The sequence below is a fragment of the Ornithorhynchus anatinus genome, chromosome 15, assembly GCF_004115215.2.
Source record: "Ornithorhynchus anatinus isolate Pmale09 chromosome 15, mOrnAna1.pri.v4, whole genome shotgun sequence".
NCBI lineage: Eukaryota > Metazoa > Chordata > Mammalia > Monotremata > Ornithorhynchidae > Ornithorhynchus > Ornithorhynchus anatinus.
This window is the reverse complement of record NC_041742.1, coordinates 16,695,872-16,718,783: the sequence shown is the minus strand read 5'-3', so window position 1 is coordinate 16,718,783 and position 22,912 is coordinate 16,695,872. Positions and strand designations below refer to the sequence as shown.

The 22,912-nt window shown below is 49.9% G+C and overlaps 1 protein-coding gene across 4 annotated transcripts in view; it reads right to left on the bottom strand.

The window, feature by feature from the left end:
• The window catches only part of SH3KBP1 (SH3 domain containing kinase binding protein 1), a 184,315-nt gene extending 168,038 nt beyond the window's left edge, over window positions 1–16,277 (bottom strand). For 3 of the 4 annotated variants that reach the window (XM_029079759.2, XM_039914149.1, XM_039914150.1), the window contains exon 1: window positions 16,177–16,277. In XM_029079759.2, coding sequence (XP_028935592.1) covers window positions 16,177–16,180 — 4 coding nt within the window. In that variant the 5' untranslated portion in view covers window positions 16,181–16,277. The remainder of the gene's footprint in view (window positions 1–16,176) is intronic. The other variant, XM_039914148.1, reaches the window with a different exon arrangement.
• Between the last annotated feature and the right edge of the window lie 6,635 nt (window positions 16,278–22,912).

Genomic DNA, 22,912 nt, shown 5'->3' with positions numbered 1-22,912 from the left:
AACTGAGCCCGTTGTTGGGCAGGGATTGGCTCTATCTGTTGCCGAATTGTACATTCCAAGAGCTTATTACAGTGCTCTGCACACACTAAGCGCTCAATAAATACGATTGAATGAATGAATCAATGAATGCTAAGTGGACAAGGCTAGACGCATATTCCCCTTATGGTCATGGAGGGGGGTCATTCCTACCCACTTGGCCACCCACAGCCTTAACACACACAGTTAGCCAGAGGGTAAATGAATCAAACCCATGAACAGGCTAGAGCAGCATTTTATAGTCTTTGGCTCATGAAGGGACTGATTCATTGATATGAGAGACTTAGAAAGCCAACCAGTCTTGCCAGATGCCAATAATAATTACTAATAATAATGACTATGTGTCAAGCACTCTGATAATAATAATAACCGGGGTAATTTTAAGCGCCTTATACATGCCCGGCACTGGACAAAGCGCCAGGGGTGAATGCAAGTAAATCGGACTGGATGCAGAACCTGTCCCACATCACACTCACGGTCTTAATCCCCATTTTACAGATGAGGTAACTGAGGCACAGAGAAGCCAAGTGACTTACCTAAGGAAGTAAACGCTGGGGTAGATAGAAGACAATCAGGTCCCACAAGGGGCTCACAGATTAAGTAGGAGGAAGAACAGATGAGGGAACTGAGGCATAAAGAAGCGACTTGCCCGAGGTGACACTGCTGACAAGTGGGAGAGCTGGGATTTGAATCCAGGTCTTCTGACTCCCAGGCCTGTCCACTAGGCTACGCTGCTTCATGCCCTTAGGCAATAACCCTGCAGCCTGTTTATCTTTCCATCTGACTTCCCAAGTCTTTAGAAAATGGGGCGGGGAAGGATCCAGAAGACAAAATGGAGGAGCTGGTTTGATTGGAATGGTCTGAAATCCTTGATGAAGTATAGGAACAATTAAACACGGAAACTATCCTGCCCTTTGTGGATGGATGATATCAATGCCACTGATATTTGCAGAACAGGAGAATTTCACTGTTAAGTGATGGAGAGCCCCATGGGAAACAAGGCCCATGTCTGATTTAACCCATATCTACCCAAGGATTTAGCACATAGCGAGCATTTAATAAATACAATCCTAATTTTGACACTCACAAGCCGGTTCCCAGCAGAAGATGAGAAGGTGGTGTTGGGGGTGGGGAAGGGAGTGTCAATGATTGTGATATTTGTTCTTGCAGGTCTTCACACATCTCATCGCCTTGCTCAGCAACCAGCTGCCTAGCTAGTTAGACAGCCAGTCGCATTTATGGAAGGCTTACCGTGTACAGAGCACTGCACTAAAAGCTTGGGAGAGTACAATATAACAATATCAGACACATTCCCTGCCCTCAACGAGCTTACAGGCTAAGGGGGAGATGTTAATTAAGAGAAATAAATAAAACGAGAGATATGTAGCACTGAGGTCTCACCTCCTCCAAGAGGCCTTCCCAGACTGAGCTCCCCCCTTTTCCCTCTGCTCCCTCTCCACCCTTGGCTCCTCCCCCTTCCCCCTTCACCTCCCCTCAGCTGAGTCCCCTTTCCCTCTGCTCCCCCTCCCCCCTTTCTCTCCCCCAGCACTGTGCTCATTTGTAGATATTATTTATCACCCTATTTATTTTGTTAATGAGGTGTACATCCCCTTGATTCTATTTACCATGATAATGTTATCTTGTTTTTGTTTCTGTTTTGTTCTGCCGTCTGTCTCCCCCGATTAGACTGTGAACCCGTCATTGGGCAGGGATGGTCTCTATCTGATACCGAATTGTACACTCCAAGCCCTTACTAAGTGCTCTGCACATAGTAAGTGGTCAATAAATAGTACTGAATGAATCAATGAATGAATGAATATGTACCTAAGTGCCATGGCGCTGGGAGAAGGGAGGAATAAAGGGGACCAAGTTAGGGAGATGGAGAAGGGAGTGGGAGAGGAGGAAAGGAGGGCTTAGGGAAGGCCTCTTGGCTAAAACCAATTACAACAACAATAATACCTGTGGTATTTGTTAAGCGCGTACTATGTCAGGCACTATACTAAGCACTGGAGTGGATACAAGATAATCAGGTTGGACACAGTCCCTATCCCACTGGGAGCTCACAGGTAAGGGCAAGGTAGGGGATGTCATTTTCTCCTGACCAAGCTGACCTCACCCTTGGACTGACCGCTTCCTCAGACCTAATAGTCTCAAGATGGAATATGTAGCCCTCCTCAGGTTATGAAGGACAAACAGAAGCAGCGTGGCCTAGCGGGTAGAGCCCAGGGCTGGGAGTCAGAAGAATCTGAGTTCTAATCCTAGCTCTATCGCTGGTCTTGTTTGTGACCTTGGGCAAGCTCATTGACTCCTCTGTGTCTTGGATATCCCACCTGTAAAATGGGGATTAAAACTGCGAGTCCCACATGGGGCAGGGACTTTCCCCTTTATCCTAGTGCTTAGTACAGTGCCTGGCACATAGTAAATGCTTAATAATTACCATAAAAACAACCAAGCTGAACTTCCCAGCCTATGCGACGCCCAGGAAAAAACTTCCCAAGTGACTCAGGATGTCACTCAAGGTTGTCAATGGGAGAGAGGTGTGTTGACTACCGTACACTTCTCTCCCATCAACAACCTTGAGTGACTATCCTGGGTCACTTGGAAAGTTTTTTCCTGGGCATCGCGTAGGCTGGGAAGTTCAGCTTGGTTGTTTTTATCCCATTAGTCCGTTCTGATTCTTTTTCAGGGAAATAAAAAAAGGCTTCATCGCACCTCTGCCAAATTTGCTCTGTCTTTCAATCCCTTCCTCAGAAGGCCCTGGGGGGGGGGGGCGGGAAACATTCCTTGGGCTACTTAAAGGACACTTACACATTCCACCGGCCACTGATCAGAAAGTGGAGATGGAGCGGGGCGGCAGTGAGGCCCTCTGGAAAGTGCAGCCCGCTGGAAAGGCAGCCTGGGAGTGCGAATCAAGAGACATGGGGTTCACAGTCTTAATCGCCATTTTACAGATGAGGTAACAGGCTCAAAGCAAAGTTCTTCCCCCTTCTAGACTGTGAGCCCGTTGCTGGGTAGGGATTATCTCTATCTGTTGACAAACTGTTCTTTCCAAGAGCTTAGCACAGTGCTCTGCACACAGTAAGCACTCAATAAATATGACTGAATGAAGTGACTTGCCCAAGTTCACATGGCAGACGGGTGGCAGTGCCGGGATTAGAACCCGTGACCTTATGACTCTCAGGCTGGTGCTCTATCCTCTACTCTAGGCTGTTTGGGCTCTCATTCCTGCTCCGCCACTTGTCGGCTGGGTGACCTTGGGAAAGTTGCTTCACCTCTTTGTGCCTCAGTTTCCTCAACTATAAAATGAAGATTAAGACTGCAAATCCTATGTGGGACAGGGACCTGTGTCCAACCCGATTTGCCAGCATCCACCCCAGCGCTTAGTATAGTGCCTGGCCCACAGTATGCACTTAGCAAATGTCATAATAAGTATTATTATCACTACTATTATTAAATTCTCCTCCACACCATCCACTCTTCAAAGAGGCTGCAAAGTAGAGCAAGAGGGAAAAAAAACAGATCAGGGGTGATCCCTACCAGAGCCAGATGAAACAATCATTTCATCTTCCAAACCAAAATAAGCTCATTGGCCTATCAAAGCCTCTGCCCATAAATGCATGAATTTGAAAAGAAAAAAAGGAAAACTTGAAAAGGATTAGGTGCTAACTCTTGAAGGTCCAGCATTGCTCATCTTTGAGAGGGGGCAGAACACCAGGTTAACCCTTTAAGTCCTTGACACTCCAAAAAAATTGAGAAGCTTTCACGCATCTCTAATTTCCTTCAAACCCAGGTCAGTTTGGATGCCCTGGATCGGTGGACAAGCACAGTCAGCAGACAAGACTAAGAAGCAATCAGCCAAAACTCCTTTTGCAAATAATTTTTCCCCCCTCTCTCTCCTGTGGAGAACTTCAGCTCCTGACAGGCAGGAAATGTGTCACTTTTGTTTTCTATTTACCAAATGCTTAAAACAGTGGATGGCACCTCGTGGCTGGGTGCTCAACTGATATTATTACTACTAGCACTTATTGAGCACCTAATCGGTGCAGAGTGTTGAACTAAGCACTCCAGAGATGATGAGAGAGACAGGATCCTAAGAGACTATAAAATGAGCTTCAGCACTTCAAAAGGTACCGTGGCTGAAGGGAACAATATTTGCAAAAAGATGACAGTCATCAAATGACTATCTTCTCTTGTTACTCAAGAAGCCGCCCGCTCAAACTAGGCTTCCTCGTTCGTTCCTCCCTCCGACCTTGCGGGAAAGATTAGCTCCCTACAAGGGGGAAGTACTGCAGAATCGACCGACGGTCTTTACTGGGCGCTTACTGGGTGCAGAGTGCTGTACTAAGCACTTGGGAGAGGAATGGAGCTGGGAGACGAGTTCTCTGCCTCTCAGGAGCTTAAAGTCTAGAGATGCTGGTGAAGAAGCATCATCAATCTGGGACTGAAGCTCCTGGTACAGTGCTCCGCACACAGTAAGCGCTCAATATGATTGACTGAATGAATGACTGAGCACCGATCGATCTGTGCTTTACCAAAACCACTGGTGCACCAAAGGATTACAGCAGAAACACAAAGGAAAGAATAGAAAAAAGATAATAGCTTAATTAGCCAGGAGATACTGGGGGGTGGGAGGAAGGAAAAGGAAACTATGTAATCTGATTATTTTTTTTTATGATTAAGTGCTGTGTGCCAGGCACTGTACTGCTGCTGGGGTAGAGAGCAGTTAAACGGGTTGGACAAGTCCCTGCCCCGCATGGGGCTCACAGTCTTCATCTCCATTTTACAGATGGGGGAACTGAGGCACAGAGAAGTGAAGTGACTTGTCCAAGGTTACATAGACGACATGTGATTCGGCTGGAATTAGATCCCTGGGCCTATGTCTGACCTAAGTCAGAGTGAACCTTAGAGAAGCAGCGTGGCTTAGCAGAAAGAGCCCGGGCTTGGGCGCCACAGCCTGTGGGTTCTAATTCCGGCTCTGCCACTTATCAGCTGGGTGACTTTGGGCAAGTCACTTCACTTCTCTGTGTCTCAGTGACCTCATCTGTAAAATGGGGATTAAGACTATGCGCCCCACATGGGACAACCTGATCACCTTATAACTACACCAGCCCTTAGAAGAGTGCTTGGCCCATAGTAAGCACTTAAATATCATTATTATTATATTACCACTTTTTTATTTAACCCTGTGCTTAGCACAAACACAGTGCTCAACACATACCACAATTATTATCAGCATTCACTGAGCACTCTCTGTGTGCAGAGCACTGTCCTAAACCCTTGGGAGAGTTCAATATAACAGATGAGGGAATCAACCAATGATATTTAATGAGCGCCCTGTGCGTTGTGCAGAGCACTGTACTAAGCCCTTGAGAGAGAGTACAGTCCAACAGGGTTGGTAGACGCGTACCTTGTCCACCACGAGCTTGCAGTCTAGAGGAAGTCTTGCATTTCTGCAAGGCTTCCAAATACCCATCGGTGACCGCACACCTCTCCAAGTCAGGCGAGCGGAGTGAGGATTCTGAACGAGGAAACTTTACAGCAGCCAGTGATGGTGTGAGGCGGTACTCCCACCCTTGACTTCCGAATAAAGTGTTTCCTGGCAACAGGAAAGCAAGTCACATGACGCAAGGGCGGTCTCAAAACTGGAGCCCTTCATCTGTAGCACTCTGGCAAGGCGTCTGCTTGACGTGTACTTTTAAGGAAAAAAAAAAAAACCCACCCACTGTTAGTGTTGTGGGGGAAGATGGAGATGATGAAAGGCCAAAAAAACTGAGCATTACTTGTGGGGAGAAAGTTAAATTGAGCTTACTCCTCTAAAGCATGCCTTGGCTTTAACAACAGGGACTCACTCAGTGAAGAGAGAGTTTATTTGCAGGCGGACTTTGGGGTTTATTTTCCAGAGAGAAGCAGCGTAGACTAGTGGATAGAGACCGGGCCTGTGAGTCGGAAGGACCTGGGTTCTAATCCTAACTCCGCTACTCGTCTGCTGTGAGACCTTGGGTAAGTCACTTCATTTCTCTGGGCTTCAATTCCCTCATGTGTAAAGTAAGGATTGAGACTGCAAGCCCCACGTGGGACAAGAACTGAGTCCAACTCAATTTGCTTGTAACCACCCCAGTGCTTCGTACAGTGCGGGTACACAGTAAGCACTTAACAAATACTACAGTTATTATTATTAATCCCCATTTAACAGATGAGGTCACTGAGGCCAGACAAGTGAAGTGAATTGCCCAAAGTCACTTGCTTAAGTCTGTGAGCCCCCTTTGGGAAAGGGACTGTGTCCAACCCAATTACTTTGCATCTTCCCAGCACTTAATACACTGTCCGGCACACAGTAAGCACTTAAATACCAGAATTTTTTATTACTATTATTGTTACTTTTATGGCAGCTAGGTCTGCCTCAAGTAGAGACATGGTACTTGATGTCTTACTTAACAACGGCAAGGGAAGAAGGCAAACAAGCTAAAGAAATGGGAGGCCGGTTAAACTTTTTTTTTTGCCGGCTCCCGGTCTCCTTGCCTGTATTGGCAAAGCTGAAGTCTATTCATGCCTTATTAAAAAGAAGAAGAAGAGGAAAAAAAGGGAGACAGGAGGACAGGAGAAAAACAGATCTCTTGCTCTGGTAAATTTACTTGAACTTCAGGATGTCCCATGAAAAAGTCAGTCCCTTTTCAACTGACGAAGATTTATTCTAAATCAAACCATAAATTAGTGGTATTTGGGCACTTACTGTGTGCAGAGCACTGTACTACGTGCTTGAGAGAGTACAATTCAACAGCGTTGGTAGATACATCACCTGTCCATAATGAGTTCACAGTCTAATCTCTCTTATGGGGGTCGTCAAACATCCCAAATGTCTATGACCTCCAGAAATATATCAAACAGACCAGTAAAATACCCACTATAAATCTATCTGCTCTTTGATGAAATGCCTGGAAGTTTGAAGGAGCAGGGTTCTAATCCCGGCTTCTCCACCGATCGACTGCGTCACCTTAGTCAAGTCACTTGACTTCTCTGTGCTCCAGTTCTCTCATCTGTAAAATGGAGATCGAGACTGAGTCTCATGTTGGACAGGCCCAGCCTGATCAATCGATCTATGGGTGGTATTTACTGAGCGTTTACCATGTGCAGAGCACCATTCTAAGCCCTTGGGAAAACATGAGACAAGCGAATTAGCAGATACCTTCCCTTCTGTCGTGAGCTTCCCAGACATGATGGTATTTGTTAAGCACTTACTTCTACATCTCAAGCTCTGGGGTAGATACAAAACTAATCAGGTTGGACACAGTCCCTATCCCACAGGAGGCTCACAGTATTAATCTTACAGATGAACCACTATGGCATACAGTAAATTTAGCCAATACCATCAAAAAAAACAGTGCATACAAACTTTCAGTGTGCATGCAAGTATAAGCACACATGCATGCAGAGAGAGAGAATGAGAGAAAGCACCTCCATGAAAGAGAGAGGGTCGGCAACTCAGCTCTAATCATCTCCCGGGGTGGTGGTGGGGAGTGGGAGAAATGAAACTTAATGCTTAAGTCCAGTCCTGGATATGCCTCTTTTTTTTCCTCTTCTTTTTTTCAAGGCTTTTGTCAAGTGCTTATTATGTGCCAGGCACTATACTAAGCACTGGGGTAGACACAAACTAATCGGACTGGACCCAATCCACGTCCCCCAAGGGGCTCATAGACTCAATTTCCATTGGAAGGATAAGGGAAATGAAGTCCAGAGAAGTGAAGTGACTTGCCCAAGGCCACACAGCAGACAAGTGGCAAGGCTGGGATTAGAACCCCGATCCTTCTGACTCCCAGGCCCGGGCATAATAATAATAACTGTGATATTTGTTAAGTGCCAGGCACTGTTCTAAGCGCTGGGATGGATAGAAGCTAATCAAGCTAGGGGTCACCTGGGGCTCACACTCCCAATCCCCATTTTACAGATGAGGGAACTGAGGCCCAGGGGAGTGAAGAAACTTGCCCAAAGTCACACAGCAGAGAAGAGGCAGAGCCGGAATGAGAGACCCAAAAGGCTTCCGACTCCCAGGCTCACCCTTGATCTGCTAGGCCACGCGGGCTCCCCCCTGCATCGGCAGATCTATGGCTACAATGACCCTGACCTCAACACAACCACTGAGCGAGCCAGTTCTGACTAGTATTAGGGTGCTCACTCAGCACTTATTGCATATCAAGCACTGTACTGAGCGCTGGGGGAGATCCAAATTATTCAATAGTATTTATTGAGCGCTTACTATGTGCAGAGCACTGTACTAAGTGCTTGGGATGAACAAGTCGGCAACAGATAGAGACAGTCCCTGCCGTTTGACGGGCTTACAGTCTAATTAGAGAAGCAGCGTGGCACAGTGGAAAGAGCACGGGCTTTGGAGTCAGGGCTCATGAGTTCGAATCCCAGCTCTGCCACTTGTCGGCTGTGTGACTGTGGGCAAGTCACTTAACTTCTCTGTGCCTCAGTTCCCTCATCTGTAAAATGGGGATTAAGACTGTGAGCCCCACGTGGGACAACCTGATTCCCCTATGTCTACCCCAGTGCTTAGAACAGTGCTCGGCACATAGTAAGCGCTTAACAAATACCAACATTATTATTATTATTATTATTATTAATTAGGTCAGACACAGTCCTGTCCCACGTGGAGCTCACAGTCTAAGGAGGAAGGGGGCCAGGGGACGGAGGTCATCCAGAATGATGGAGATCAGCTGAGGGGTGCCCCACTGGCCAGGTCACCTCCTCCAGCCCCAGCTTGTCTGCCTGAAGCAAGAGGGCTTGTTGGGCATTTTTTAAATGGTATTTGTTAAGCGCTTACTATGTGCCAGGCACTGCACGGAGCGGTGCGGTAGACAAGTCAATCAGATTGGACACAATCCACGTCCTCCATGGGGTTCGCAGTCTTCATCGCCATTTTCCAGATGAGGTACCTGAGGCCCAGAGGAGTCAAGTGACTTGCTCAAGGTCACACTGCAGACGAGTGGTGGATGCAGATTAGAACCCGGGTCCTTCCGACTCCCGGGCCCCTGCTCTACCTGCTAGGTGGTGCGGCTTCACTTCACGAGCAGCATGTCCACTAAAAAGAATTCAGTCTGCAGAGAAAGCAGATCTAAGCCCTAGAAATGTTGTGAATTTGAAGCAGTTTCGGGAAGCCCCGGGACGAGAGAAGCTATCACCAATTTACCGGCGGGAAGATTTGGGGGTTTTGTCAGGAGGTCATTTGGCAGTGAAATTTTTATTTTAATTGCTCTCCAGGGAAAAGGGGTGGGGGCCTAGAAAGCCAAAGCAGCCTACTGTGGCTGCTTCGGGCGAGACCCGCCTCGCACGACAAAAAAAGCCGAAGACGACGATTTTTGCCTTGTGGGGAGGAGGAAAAGGGGCCAAGGTCACTTCCCTAAAATGCAGGACGGAAACATTGCAGAACCGAGGGGTGGCCTTATCGAAAACCTGCCTCGCTCTTCGATCCAGCTGGAGGAAGAAGGGAAACCCTGCAGGGCCCGGACCAAGGCCCGGCAGCCCCGGAGGCTTCCCGAGGGGCGTCCTCCGTCGGACGGGCCCCATCCGAGGAGGATCCGGCTCGGCCATTTCTCCAGGCTCCCCGGGGCCCCGACTCTTATTTCTCTGGCCTCAGCTCCCCCAGATTCTCAGCGCCCTCCTAAGAACCCTGTAGATGGGAAGCACGTTGGGATCCGGCAATGTGTTTATTCTCGCAATGTACCCTCCCCACCGCCTGGTGCGGTGCTTTGCACATAGTAAGCGCTCAATCAAGATAACTGAACGAATGAATCCCTGCCCCGACTCTCGGGTCTGCCCTCGAAGGACAGAGCCGGCTCATCTACGGACCGCTTGAAACAAATCCCAGATGCTGACAGAGTGAGGAGGAGGCACGGCACGGCCCCCCTGTAGTCTGAGGACCCGGGTTCTAATTATGCCTCTGCCACTTCCCTGCTTTGTGATCGTTGGAAGTCACTTAACTGTTCTGTGCCTCAGTTTCCACATCCCTAAAATGGGAAGCCGATACCAGTTCTCCCTCCTACTTAGACCGTGAGTCCCATGAGAGACAGAGACTGTGTCCAACCTGATTATCTTGTATTTACCTCAGTGTTGAGTAGTGCTGACACACGGCACTTAGTGAATACCCCGATTATTATTATTTTTTTTTTCATGGTACTCGTCAAGTGCTTTCTCTGTGCCAGGCACTGTACAAAGTGCTGGGGTAGATACAAGCTAAATAGGTTGGACAGAGTCCACGCCCCACATGGGGCTCACAATCAAGTCCCATTTTACAGGTGAGGTGACTGAGCCACGGATAAACCAAGCCATTTAACCAAACTGGCAGAGCAGACAAACGGCGGAGCCAAAATTAGAACCCAAGTTCTCCGACTCCCAGGCCCGGACTCTAGCCACTAGGCCACGCTGCTTCTCTATCATTTCAAGTGAAGACACAATCGGATCCATCCAAGCTGACAGCATGAAGCAGCATGGCCTAGTGCACAGATCATGGGGGCTGGGAGTCGGATGGTCATGGTTTCTAATCCCAGCTCCACCACTTCTCTGCTGGGTGACCCTGGGCAAATCATTTCACTTTTCTGGGTCTCAGTCGCCTCATCTGGAAAATGGGGATTGAGACCATGAGCCCCATGTGGGAAGGGACTGTGTCCAATTCGATTTGCTTGTATCCACCCCAGCAGATAGTACAGTGCCTGACACACAATAAGCACTTAGTCCACTGCTTTGCAAACAGCAAATGCTCAATAAATATGATTGAATGAATCAAATCTCAGAAGGGACAGGGGTGGTGCAATGCTTTCCTCATCAAATACGATGGGGCGATACTGCTTCTCACGGCCGTGAAAATATCTGAAAAGCGCATCTGAGTGGGCACAAGCCCCTCCACCAGGAGAAGCGATCCCTCTAGACTCTCAGCTTGTTGCGGGCAGGCAACCTGCTTACCAACTCTGTTGGGTTGTACTCTCCCAAACACTTAGCACAGTGCTCTCCACAAAGTGGGTGATCAATAATAATAATAATAGTGGTATGTGTTAAGCTTTTACTATGTGCCGGGCACCGTACGAAGTGCTGGGGGAGTGGATTTAAGCCGATCGGGTTGGACAAAGTCCCCGACCCACATGAGGCTCTTCATCCCCATTTTACAGATGAGGGAACTGAGGCCCAGAGGAGTGAAGTGACTTGACCAGGATCACACAGCAGACAAGTGGTGGAGCTGGGATTAGAACCCATGACCTACTGACCCCCAGGCCAAGGCTCTATCCACTAGGCCACGCTGCTTCCGATTGATTGATATCACTGACCAACTGATGATTGACCCGCTTCTTTGGCGATGGAGTCAGTTCACCTACTCCCCCAGGAGGCACGTTCTGGACGAAGCCTTCGTGCATCCAATCGACCCTTCCGACACCACGTCAGACCGCGTCCGGCCTCAACCGCATTGTCTGGAGAACGTTTCCCTAATTTCCTGACTGCCTTCTTTCCATAACACACTGCGGTCACTGGGTATTAGAGGAAAATGGTTTACGCATAAATGAGGAAGATGGGCAGGGGAAGCTTCTTTTATTATTATTTTTTAAGCTGAGTTCTTCCAATTTCCATTTCCAAATCGTAATTACGGTGCAAGTTTCCTCAGCAGAAGTAGTTCCGCCTTGTCCTCTCTCTCCCCCGGCGTATGCTTTTGTCCCCACCCACACGAAGCAAGGTGACATTATCCATCCCACGGTATGCAAAAGAAACCACCAATTCACCAACGGCACGGTCGAGGGTGTCATGAAATTATGCATTTGCTGACGGACAAGTTCACACTTGTTGGACAGAGGCCTGCTACGATAATGAGCTCGGGCTCTGAATGTTTCCGTCTTCTAAATTATAAGATGGTAACAGGGTGGGGGCTGGGGGGAGATCACAGCCTTTCATTGAGATCCTCCCATCATCAGGCAGAGAAACAGATGTGGTAGAAGAACTGGAGTCGGGCGGAGAGATGGAGAGGAAGAGATTGCCTCTCTCCCCTCTCCCTCAATCCTGTTTAAATTTATCAAATTAAATGTAATGCCTTGGCTATTGCAGATGTGCATAAAATTATACAGAAATTCTTTAATGATGTGAACCAAAGTCCCTCCTCTTCTCCACCAAGTACATTATAAACCATTGTCTTGTCTTGTCTTATGTCGAGTCGTTTCCGACGCATAGCGACACCGTGGACACATCTCTCCCGGAACGCCACCGTTAGCATCCCCATTTAATGGCTACATCGAAGCATGCATCGTCTCCTTCATAAAACGGAGAAGCCGCGGGGCCTACTAAATAGGGCCCAGAAAGTCAGAAGGACATGGGTTCGAATCCCGACTCCCCTACTTGTCTGCTGGGTGACCTCGGGCAAGTCACAACTTCAATGTGCCTCAGTTACCTTCTCTACAAACTGGGCTTTAAGACTGGGAGCCCCAGGTGGGATAGGGATTGTGTCCCACCCATTAGCTTGACTCTAACTTGGTGATTAGTACAGTGCAAGGTACACAATAAGCACTTAAACAGTGCCTTGCACACAGGAAGCGCTTAACAAATACCATAATTATTATTATTAAATACCATAAAAAAATTATCTTCCATTCAAGACAAAGCAGGGCCCCATTGGACAAACTTACTGCTCACCTAGGAACATTCAGGACACTTCCTTTACTTCACAACAACGCTCAACCTTAAGTCAACTGTTATATCGTTATACTGTACTCTCCCAAGCACTCATTCCAGTCCTCTGCACACAGTGAGCGCTCAATGAATACGACTCAGATGCATCAATGAAGCGTGACATACTTTCACCTCGACCAGTCATCAACTCTGCAGCAACTGCAGTCTCACTGAACTACTAGAGGGTCAAACTTGGGCTTCACCCCTGAAAATAAACGGAAAGACACGTCTGCCACCTTGGCCAAAATCAGACGATTAAATAGTCAAAATAAAAGACTACTCTACAGGAAGAGCGATGAGCCATAATCCAGGGAGCATATGCGGGCAGAGTCATACAATTCTGAGCAGCTTAGCCCCAGAAATGTGTCACTCCTCCCGGCAAATTAGTTTTCACGTTTGGCGGCGGTTGGCTTGTGCTTTTCCGAGCCCCGCACCAACTAGGAAACGGTTTCGTCGTCGTGGGCAGGGAATGTCTCTGTGGATGGTTCTTACTGGCCTCTGCCGAGAACTCGGCACAGCGCTCCGCGCCCAGGAAGAGCTCGATAAATACAGTCGCGTCGAATGGCAGGGCCCGAGGCCTCGGTGGCCATCTGGAGCCAGGCTTGTCGCAGTCCGCACCGTGTGACCGAGTTGGGGGGGGGGGGGTTCAGGCATTGGGGGGAGTGGGGCGTCTCCTACAGCCTCGGGCCAGTTTGAACAGGGTCAGGACCGGGGGAAGCAGGCCCCACCGTCGGCCCTGAACCAAATGGGATCCGATTTTACCTTTAGACTCCAATGCGAACAATTATCATAACTACAACTGTGGTATTTGTTAGGCGTTTACTACGGTGCCCAGCACTGTACTAAGAGCTGGGGTAGATATTTATTACTCTATTTCATTAATGATGTGTATAGGTATATGATTCTATTTATCTATTTTGATGGTACTGATGCCTGTCTACTTGTTTTGCCATCTCCCCCTTTTAATAATAATAATAATAATGTTGGTATTTGTTAAGTGCTTACTATGTGCCGAGCACTGTTCTAAGCGCTGGGGTAGACATAGGGGAATCAGGTTGTCCCACGTGGGGCTCACAGTCTTAATCCCCATTTTACAGATGAGGGAATTGAGGCACAGAGAAGTTAAGTGACTTGCCCACAGTCACACAGCCGACAAGTGGCAGATCTGGGATTCGAACTCATGAGCCCTGACTCCAAAGCCCATGCTCTTTCCACTGAGCCACGCTGCTTCTGTGAGCCCATTGTTGGGGAGGGATGGTCTCTATCTGTTGCCGAATCGTGTATTCCAAGAGCTTAGTCCAGTGCTCGGCGCACAGGAAGCCCTCAATAAATACGAATGAATGAATACAAGATAACCAGATCCCACATGGCGCTCACAGTTTACATCGGAGGGAGAACGGGGGCCGAATCCCCATTTTTCCAGATGAGGGGGACTGAGGCACAGAGGAGTGAAGTGATTTGCCCAATGTCACAATGTCACGCAGCAGGTTTGGGGTAGGGCGGGTATTAGAACCCAGGACCTCTGACTCCCAGGCCCGTGGTCTTTCTACTACACCACGCTGCTTCTCTAATATATCCTTTTCCTACCTTATATTATACTATCATCTACTACCACCATATCCTTATACTATACTATTATCCCCAATCTGTTGTGTGTGCTCTTGGCTCCTCTGCTACACTCTCCGCTCCTTGTGGGAAGGAATATGGAAGCACTACGGCCAAGGGGCTAGAGCTGGGGCCTGGGAGTCAGAATGACCTGGGTTCTAGCCCCGGCTCTTCTTCTTGTCAGCTGTGAGACCTCGGTCGAGTCACTTCACTTCCCTGGGTCTCCCTTACCTCATTTAGAAAATGGGGATTGAGACTGTGAGCCCCATGGGGGACAGGGACTGCGCTTAACCGGATTACCTTCTACCGATCCCGGGGTTTTGAAGGGTGTTTGGCTCCTAAGTGCTTAGCAAAAACCGTTAAAAAGAAAAAAAAATTACGCCTACCCCCTCTATCGTACTGTGCTCAATCCCAAGCAGTTTGCACAGTGCTCCGCATACAGTAAGAGCTTAATAAAAACCACTGATTGCTAAGGGAGGCGGGGACAGAGGAAAAAGGGAGGTGGGGGCTCTTGCTTGCATTCCCAACCCCACCCACGCTCCTCTGACTTCCTGTCTACCCAACCCCCGCCCAGGGTGTGCAGGGGACGGAAAACTGATAAAAACAGAGACAGAAAAGATGGGTTTTGTGTGTGTGTTTGTGTGAGTGCGTGCATGCGAGCTGGGCACATAAATCCGCCCAGCAACAGGACAGAAGTTGGGCTGGTGTGTGTGCGCAGGGAGGAGGCGGTGGTGTGTGCATTTCTGTGCGTGGTGTGCCTATGGAAGCCGGAGTGCACGACAACGGTGGGAGGATGTGTGTAGCTATGTGGGAGGCGGCAGGGTGTGAGTGTGGGTGTGCAGGGGGAGGTGGCGGTGTGTGCATTTATGCGCTTTGTGTGCGTATGGGGGGGGAGGCCGGTGTGTTGGGCTGGAGTGCGGGACAATGGTGGGGGAGGCGGGGGGAGGGCATGTCTGGTTGGAGGCCTGGGGGGTGTGTGTATGATACTGTGTGCATGACACTGTGTGTGCAGGGGAAAGTGGTGTGTGCATTTACGTGCTTGGGGTATGTATGGGGGAGGCGTTGTGTTGGGCTGGAGTGCAGGAGAATGGTGGGGGGGCTGTGCGGACATGTCTGGGTGGAGGCCGGGGGGTGGGGGGGGTCTGTGAATTTGACATTGTGTGTGTGCGTGCGTGTGCAGGGGGAGGTGGAGGTTGGATTTGTGTGTGTGTGTGTGTCGGGGGGGGGGGGGCGTTGTATTGGGCTGGAGTGCAAGAGAATGGTTGGGGGAGAGGCTTTGCGGGCATGTCTGGGTGGAGGCCGGGGTTTGTGTGTGTGTGTATGTGTGCAGGGGGAGGTGGGGAGTGTGTGCATTTGTGTGTCTCTCTAAGGGGGGGCGTTGTGTTGCGCTGGAGTGCAGGAGAATGGTGGGGGGGGGGGGGGATGTGCGGACATATGTGGGTGGAGGCCGGGGGTCTGTGTGTGACATCGTGTGTGCATGCGTGTGTGTGCGGGGAGAGGTGGTGGCGACCGCATTTTTGTGCTTGTGTGTGTGTGTCTGTGTGTGCTGGAGTGCAGGGGATGGGTGGGGGTGGGGGAAGACGTGTGTCCAGGCGCGGGGGGCGGCCGGCCGTGGGTGTGAGTGTCCCGGTGTGTGTGGCGTCCGGGCTTTGTGTGCGATGCGGGCGGCCGCACACTGCGGCTCCGCACCCCCCGGGCCCCCGCGGACCCCCGCAACCGCCTGGCAGGGCGGCCCATCTGGGCGGCGTGGCTTGCCGACGGGTCCCCCGCCCAGCCCGGACCCCAAAACTTGGCGGGCCTGGCCGGCCCCCCGGGCCCCCGGGTCCCCGCACTCACCCATGGGTGGAGAGCCGGGCCGCGCCGCCCCGCGCAGCGCACCGCACAGCACCGCAGGGGGGGAGGGCAGACAAGGCGGGGTCGGTCCTGGCCACCGGGCGGGGGGGCAGTGGGTCGGGTCGGGTCGGGTCGGGTCGGGTCGGGTCCGCTCAGCGCCGCCCGCCGCGGCTTCTTTCCTCCGTCTGCGGCCGCCGCCGCCGCTGCTGCTGCTTCTGCTGCTGCTCCCTGAGCCGCCGCCGCTGCTGCAGCTCTTGCAGCTCCTGCTGCTGCTGCTGCATTGCTGCCGCCGGCGCTCGCCGCGCCCGGTTCCTGCGCCTTCCGACGGAGATTGCAAAAAAGCAAAACGGAAAAAAAAAAAAAAAAAACCCAAGACCCAAAAATACAAAAAAAAAAAAGGCGTCCAGAGAAGAGGGGTGGAGGTGGGCAGAGGGAGACGCCCCCGGCCGGTCCCGTCCCGTCCCGGGGCCCCGCCCTCCGGCCCGCGCTCGGTGCGGCGGCGGCTCCCCCTGGCGGCCGCAAGCCGCTCCTGCCGCCCCCGAGGGGGCGGGGCCTAAAGGGGCGGGGCCGCCCACAACACCGCCCATTGGACGGGAGGGCGGGGTCGGACACGCCCCCGACGCCGGGGATTGGTCGTTCGCGGGCGAGGGCTCCGCCCCCGGCCCCGCCCACTTTCGCCCCCCCGCCCCCCTGCCTCCCCACTCATTCATTCATTCGTATTTATCGAGCGCTTACTATGTGCGGAGCACGGGGCGAAGCGCTTGGAATGCACAATTCGCTCCGAGGAGCAGCGTGGCTCGGTGGCAAGAGGCCGGGCTGGGGAGTCAGAGGGCGTGGGTGCCAATCCCGCCTCTGCCCCCTGTCAGCTGGGTGACTGCGAGCAAGTCGCTTCACTTCTCTGGGCCTCGGTGGCCTCGCCTGTAAAATGAGGATGGAGACTGGGAGCCTCACGGGGGACAACCTGATGACCCTGTATTCATAGTAATAATAATAATAATGTTGGTATTTGTTAAGCGCTTACTATGTGCCGAGCACTGTTCTAAGCGCTGGGGTAGACACAGGGGAATCAGGTTGTCCCACGTGGGGCTCACAGTCTTAATCCCCATTTTACAGATGAGGGAACTGAGGCCCAGAGAAGTTAAGTGACTTGCCCACAGTCACACAGCCGACAAGTGGCAGAGCTGGGATTCGAACTCATGAGCCCTGACTCCAAAGCCCGTGCTCTTTCCATTGGGCCATGATTCCATAGTATTTATCGAGCGCTTACTATGTGCAGAGCACTGTACTAAGCGCTTGGAATGGACAAATCGGTAACAGACAATCCCTGCCCTTCGACGGGCTTACAGTCTAATCGGGGGAGACGGACAGACAAGAACAGTGCTTTGCACATAGTAAGCGCTTAACAAATACCAACAAAGGTCACGGGTCCAAATCCCCGCTCTGCCACTCATCAGCTGTGTGACTGCGGGCAAGTCACTTTTCTTCTCTGGGCCTCAGTGATCTCACCTGTAAAATGGGGATGAAGACTGTGACCCCCATGTGGGACAACCCGATGACCCTGTATCTCCCCCAGCGCTTAGAACAGTGTTCTGCCCATAGTAAGCGCTTAAATACCAACAAAGGTCACGGGTTTGAATCCCCGCTCTGTCACTCGTCAGCTGTGTGACTGTGGGCAAGTCACTTCTCTTCCCTGTGCCTCAGTGACCTCATCTGTAAAACTGAGATGAAGACTGTGAGCCCCATGTGGGACTACCTGATGACTCTGTATCTCCCCAAGCGCCAAGAACAGTGCTCTGCACATAGTACGCACTTAACAAATACCAGCGTTATTCTTATCACTAATGTACAATTCGGTCTCAGCCCCACCCACCTTGCCCCCACCCCCGTGCCTCCTCCCTCCTGGGCCCCGCTCCCTGGCAGCAGCGCCCAGTGCTAACCCACCGCACTGGTCCTTGGGCCTTGGGCAACGCCGGCCATTAAGCCCGCGCTACTCCTACCACCTGGGTACTCATCATCATCACGCTATCTGCTATTATCACTACTGCTACTGATGGTAATCGTATTTTTACTACTACTAATAATAATATTGGTACTGGTTAAGCATTTACTATGGGCCAAGCTCCACTCTAAGTGCTGAGGGAGAAACAAGTTTATGAGGTTGGACTGTGTCCCACGTGGGGCTCACAGTCTTCATCCCCATTTTCCAGATGTGGGAACCGAGGCGCACGGAGAAGTGAAGCGAATCCCGGCTCCGATTGTCAGCTGTGTGACTCTGGACAAGTCACTTCTCTGGGCCTCAGTTCCCTCCTCTGGAAAAGGGGCATGAAGACTGTGAGCCCCACGGGGGACAACCTCATTAGCTTGGATCTACCCCAGTTCTTAGAACACTGCTTGGCACATCATAAACGCTTGGCAAATACCATCGTCGTCATTATTATTATTATTACTTGCACAGCGAAAACAAGATAGCGTCAACCAGGCCATGCTGCGGTGAAGTCTCAAAGATTCCAGCAGAGCGCAGAGGATATCCCTCGGGAGCGGGTCTAGATGGACAGGCGAGGGGGTGGCCAACACTGGAGTGTGATGAACTGCCTCAAGAGTTGCTGCAGTCTTTTCTTTTTTTCTTGAAAATTATGACGGTGGTGTCTCTGAAATCCCATCGGCATCTCCTCCCCCAGTTCCCTATGTTAAGGAATAGCCTGCGTCAACATTTAAGCAGTCATCCCCTCTGATTGTAGCCCTCGTGCCCATCAATCATCGATATTATCCATTCAGCACCTACCACAAGGTTGGGGGAGTGCAGTAGAGTTAATATCGCCACATGGTTCCCGCCCTCAAGGAGTTTACAATCAACAGCAGGGGAGGCAGGCGCTAAAATAATAAACTACCGATAAGGATCACAACCTTTCGGCCAGATTAACCGCTTTCCCTCAAAACATATTATTCGGGACCTATCCCATGGAGGTAACATAAAAAGGACAAGGCTTGAGTAGTACTTTACAAAGGGGGGGGGAAGCAATCAGCGTTAGATCACGCTCTTGCTTCTCTAGAAAATCATCAAACTCAACGAGCTGCCAACACTCTCCGAGCTTCTAGACACAGTCATTCAAGGGTTGCTTTTTGCGGTGACTCTGCCCTCGAATCAACCTCCCAAGACGCCATGCAAATGATGGCGAACCTTGTCATCGGGCACTGCAGACCGACAGTAATTCTCAATGCGGAATCTATCGGCGAGCACCGAGTACGCACGACCGGAGACAGAGTCACTGGCAACCCGAAGCTAAATGACATTTGAGAATTGGCACTCGAAAGGCGGAGCGCGAACCGAGCCGGGTGACTGCAAGGCATCAGACCTCTGACCCAACTCCCCGGTTGTGAGGGCTGTGACCGCCCCAGAGATGTCACATCTGATTGCCCGGGCTGTTTCGTCCGCATCGTTTAAAGGCTAAGGCTCAACATCATGTGGCTAGAGGCAGGCTGGTCCGTAACCAAGTCAAGCGAGTGACAAGCAGCGTGGTGCAGTGGCTAGAGCCAGGGCTTGGGAGTCAGAAGGCCAGGGGTTCCAATCCCAGCTCCGGCCCTTCATTCATTCGTATTTATTAATAATAATGATAATAATGGTGATATTTGTTAAGCGCTTACTATGTGCAAAGCATTGTTCTAAGCACTGGGGGTGTACAAGGTGATCAAGTTGTCCCACGTGGGGCTCCCAGTCATCCCCATTTTCCAGATGAGGTAACTGAGGCACGGAGAAGTAAAGTGACTTGCCCCAAGTCACACAGCTGACAAGTGGCGGGGCCGGCATTCGAACCCATGACCTCTGACTCCCAAGCCGGGGCTCTTTGCACTGAGCCACACTGCTTCTCTGTGCGCTTACTGTGTGCAGAGCCCTATACTATGAACTTTCTCGTTATATCCCGGCTAGACTACTGTGTCAGCCTTCTCTCTGACCTCCCTTCCTCCTCTCTCGCCCCGCTCCGGTCTATTCTTCACTCCGCTGCCCGGCTCATCTTCCTGCAGAAACGATCTGGGCATGTCACTCCCCTTCTTAAACAACTCCAGTGGTTGCCTATCGACCTCCGCTCCAAACAAAAACTCCTCACTCTAGGCTTCGAGGCTCTCCATCACCTTGCCCCTTCCTACCTCTCCTCCCTTCTCTCTTTCTACCGCCCACCCCGCACGCTCCGCTCCTCTGCCGCCCACCTCCTCGCCGTCCCTCGGTCTCGCCTATCCCGCCGTCGACCCCTGGGTCGCGTCCTCCCGCGGTCCTGGAACGCCCTCCCTCCTCACCTCCGCCAAACTGATTCTCTTTCCCTCTTCAAAACCTTACTTAAAAATCACCTCCTCCAGGAGGCGTTCCCAGACTGAGCTCCTCTTCCCCCTCTACTCCCTCTGCCATCCCCCCTTTACCTCTCCGCAGCTAGAGCCTCATTTTCCCCTTTTCCCTCTGCTCCTCCACCTCTCCCTTCCCATCCCCACAGCACTGTACCCGTCCGCTCAACTGTATATATTTTCGTTACCCTATTTATTTTGTTAATGAATTGTACATCGCCTCGATTCTATTTAGTTGCCATTGTTTTACGAGATGTTCTTCCCCTTGACGCTGTTTAGTGCCATTGTTCTTGTCTGTCCGTCTCCCCCGATTAGACTGTAAGCCCGTCAAACGGCAGGGACTGTCTCTATCTGTTGCCGACTTGTTCATCCCAAGCGCTTAGTACAGTGCTCTGCACATAGTAAGCGCTCAATAAATACTATTGAATGAATGAATGAACTTGGAAAGTACAATTCGGCAACAAATAGAGACAATCCCTACCCAACAACGGGCTCACGACCAAGAGTCTGCCGTGTGACCTTGTGCAATTCACTTCACTTCCCTGTGCCCCAGTTCCCTCATCTGTAAAATGGGGATTAAGACTGTGAGCCCCAAGCGTGAGAGGGACCGTGTCCAACCTGATTATCCCATATCTACCCCAGCGCTTAGTTCAGCGCAAGGTACATGGTAAGTGTTTAACTTATACCATTCAGGCAACCAAACAACAAAAAACAAGTTTTAAGAGGCTCATGAGAAAAAGAGGCCAAAGTGAAAACAGCCCAAGCCTTGGAAAAATAAAGACAAGAGCACCATAAGGATTGATCTTTATGTGGGTTATGAGATGGCCCTATGCAGCCACATGCTCCCCTGTATATGAACTTCACTGGGAGTGATTTAGTCTTCAAGTGCAGGACATGCATAATTGTTATTTCTGGTTGGTTCACCGCCTCCATTGAACATCCAGAGTCAATTTATGGGATGCTGATTGGTTCATCACCTCCATTTCACAACTAGGGTGAACTTAAGTGACCCATTACCTACTACTGTTGATAAACACTCAAAAAGACTTACACTGGGTTTTATGGCTACTACAGATTCTCGCTCTGGTGGCAAACACCAACGATGGTATATGTATATATCTATATTTATATCTGTACATATGTTTGTGTGTATGTATATATACCTAGATGTCTAGATATATCTATCTATATATCTATAAACAGCAGGTACTTAAGAAAGCTGGAAAGGTGAGAGAGAGATAGAGAAAGAGAATATCCTGCCATATAGGTAGACTGATAGAGGCTGGCAGAATACGGTCAAAATTAGGAATTTTAGGATTCAAAGAATTGGCTAAAGGATGACAAAGAAAATGGATGACTCCTGCTAATGACTTCCTAAGCAATCAAACATCAGCCCAATCGAATCCTGAAGACGCATGTGCAACATTCCAATCTCGGCCAAATCAATGTTAGAAATCTGGTGCTGAAGAGAAAAGAGGGAATATAAACTTGGATAAATGATTAGGGGAATGTCTAAATCTGCTAAAGTTCCGTATGAAGCTCCAATAACGTGTTTTCAAACACGTGTACATTCTATCCACATGTCGAGTTCAAGTGATTTAAAGATCTGGCTGCCAAGTTAAAAATTAAGCACATTTTTGATCACATACAACTTCCCTGAATGAACACTTAAGTTACTATTTTGGCCAGTATTTGGAAAGAACTTTGCTATTTTCTGGATTTGGGCATATCCAGACAAACAATAAAACTGAATCGTTGAATAATTAATGCTTACTTAACCACTTTACTCATTGAGAACTGGAGCTACAACAAATGGAACAACAAAATTGTGTGGTTTGTTAAATAAATTTGAAACTTCGCCTAGGGGATTATATTTCCCACTAAATATGTAAGGTTGCTAACAGCCTGGATGAGTCTAAGGTTACCAGAGACCGGTTGTCTTTGTTAAAGGACAGATGGGCAATCAATTTGATGGAGATAACTTTGTGCTTCAGATTTAGAAGATCCTTCTGGGCAGCATACACCCATGCAGGAGGAATGAAAGGGAGGCAGTGTAGCAAGGGGACAGAGTACAGGTTAGGGAAGTCAGAAGACCCAGCTGGCTTTGCCACTTGCCTGCTGTGTGGTCTTGGACGAGTCATTTAAGTTTCTGGATCCTCAATTTTCTCATCTGAATATCGGTGGGAAATGCCTTCTCTCCCATCTTCTGAGACAATGAGACCCGCCTGGTTCAAGGACTGGGTCCGGTCTGATTATGCGGTAACAAACACAGGTCCTGGTAACTTGCAAGCACTCATATATACCATTATTATTATTACTACTACTATTAAGTAAATACTCCTTCTTGATCAAAAAGACTTGCGGGTAATAGCCTTAAAACCTTTAGTTGCAGAAACGGAATCAAACA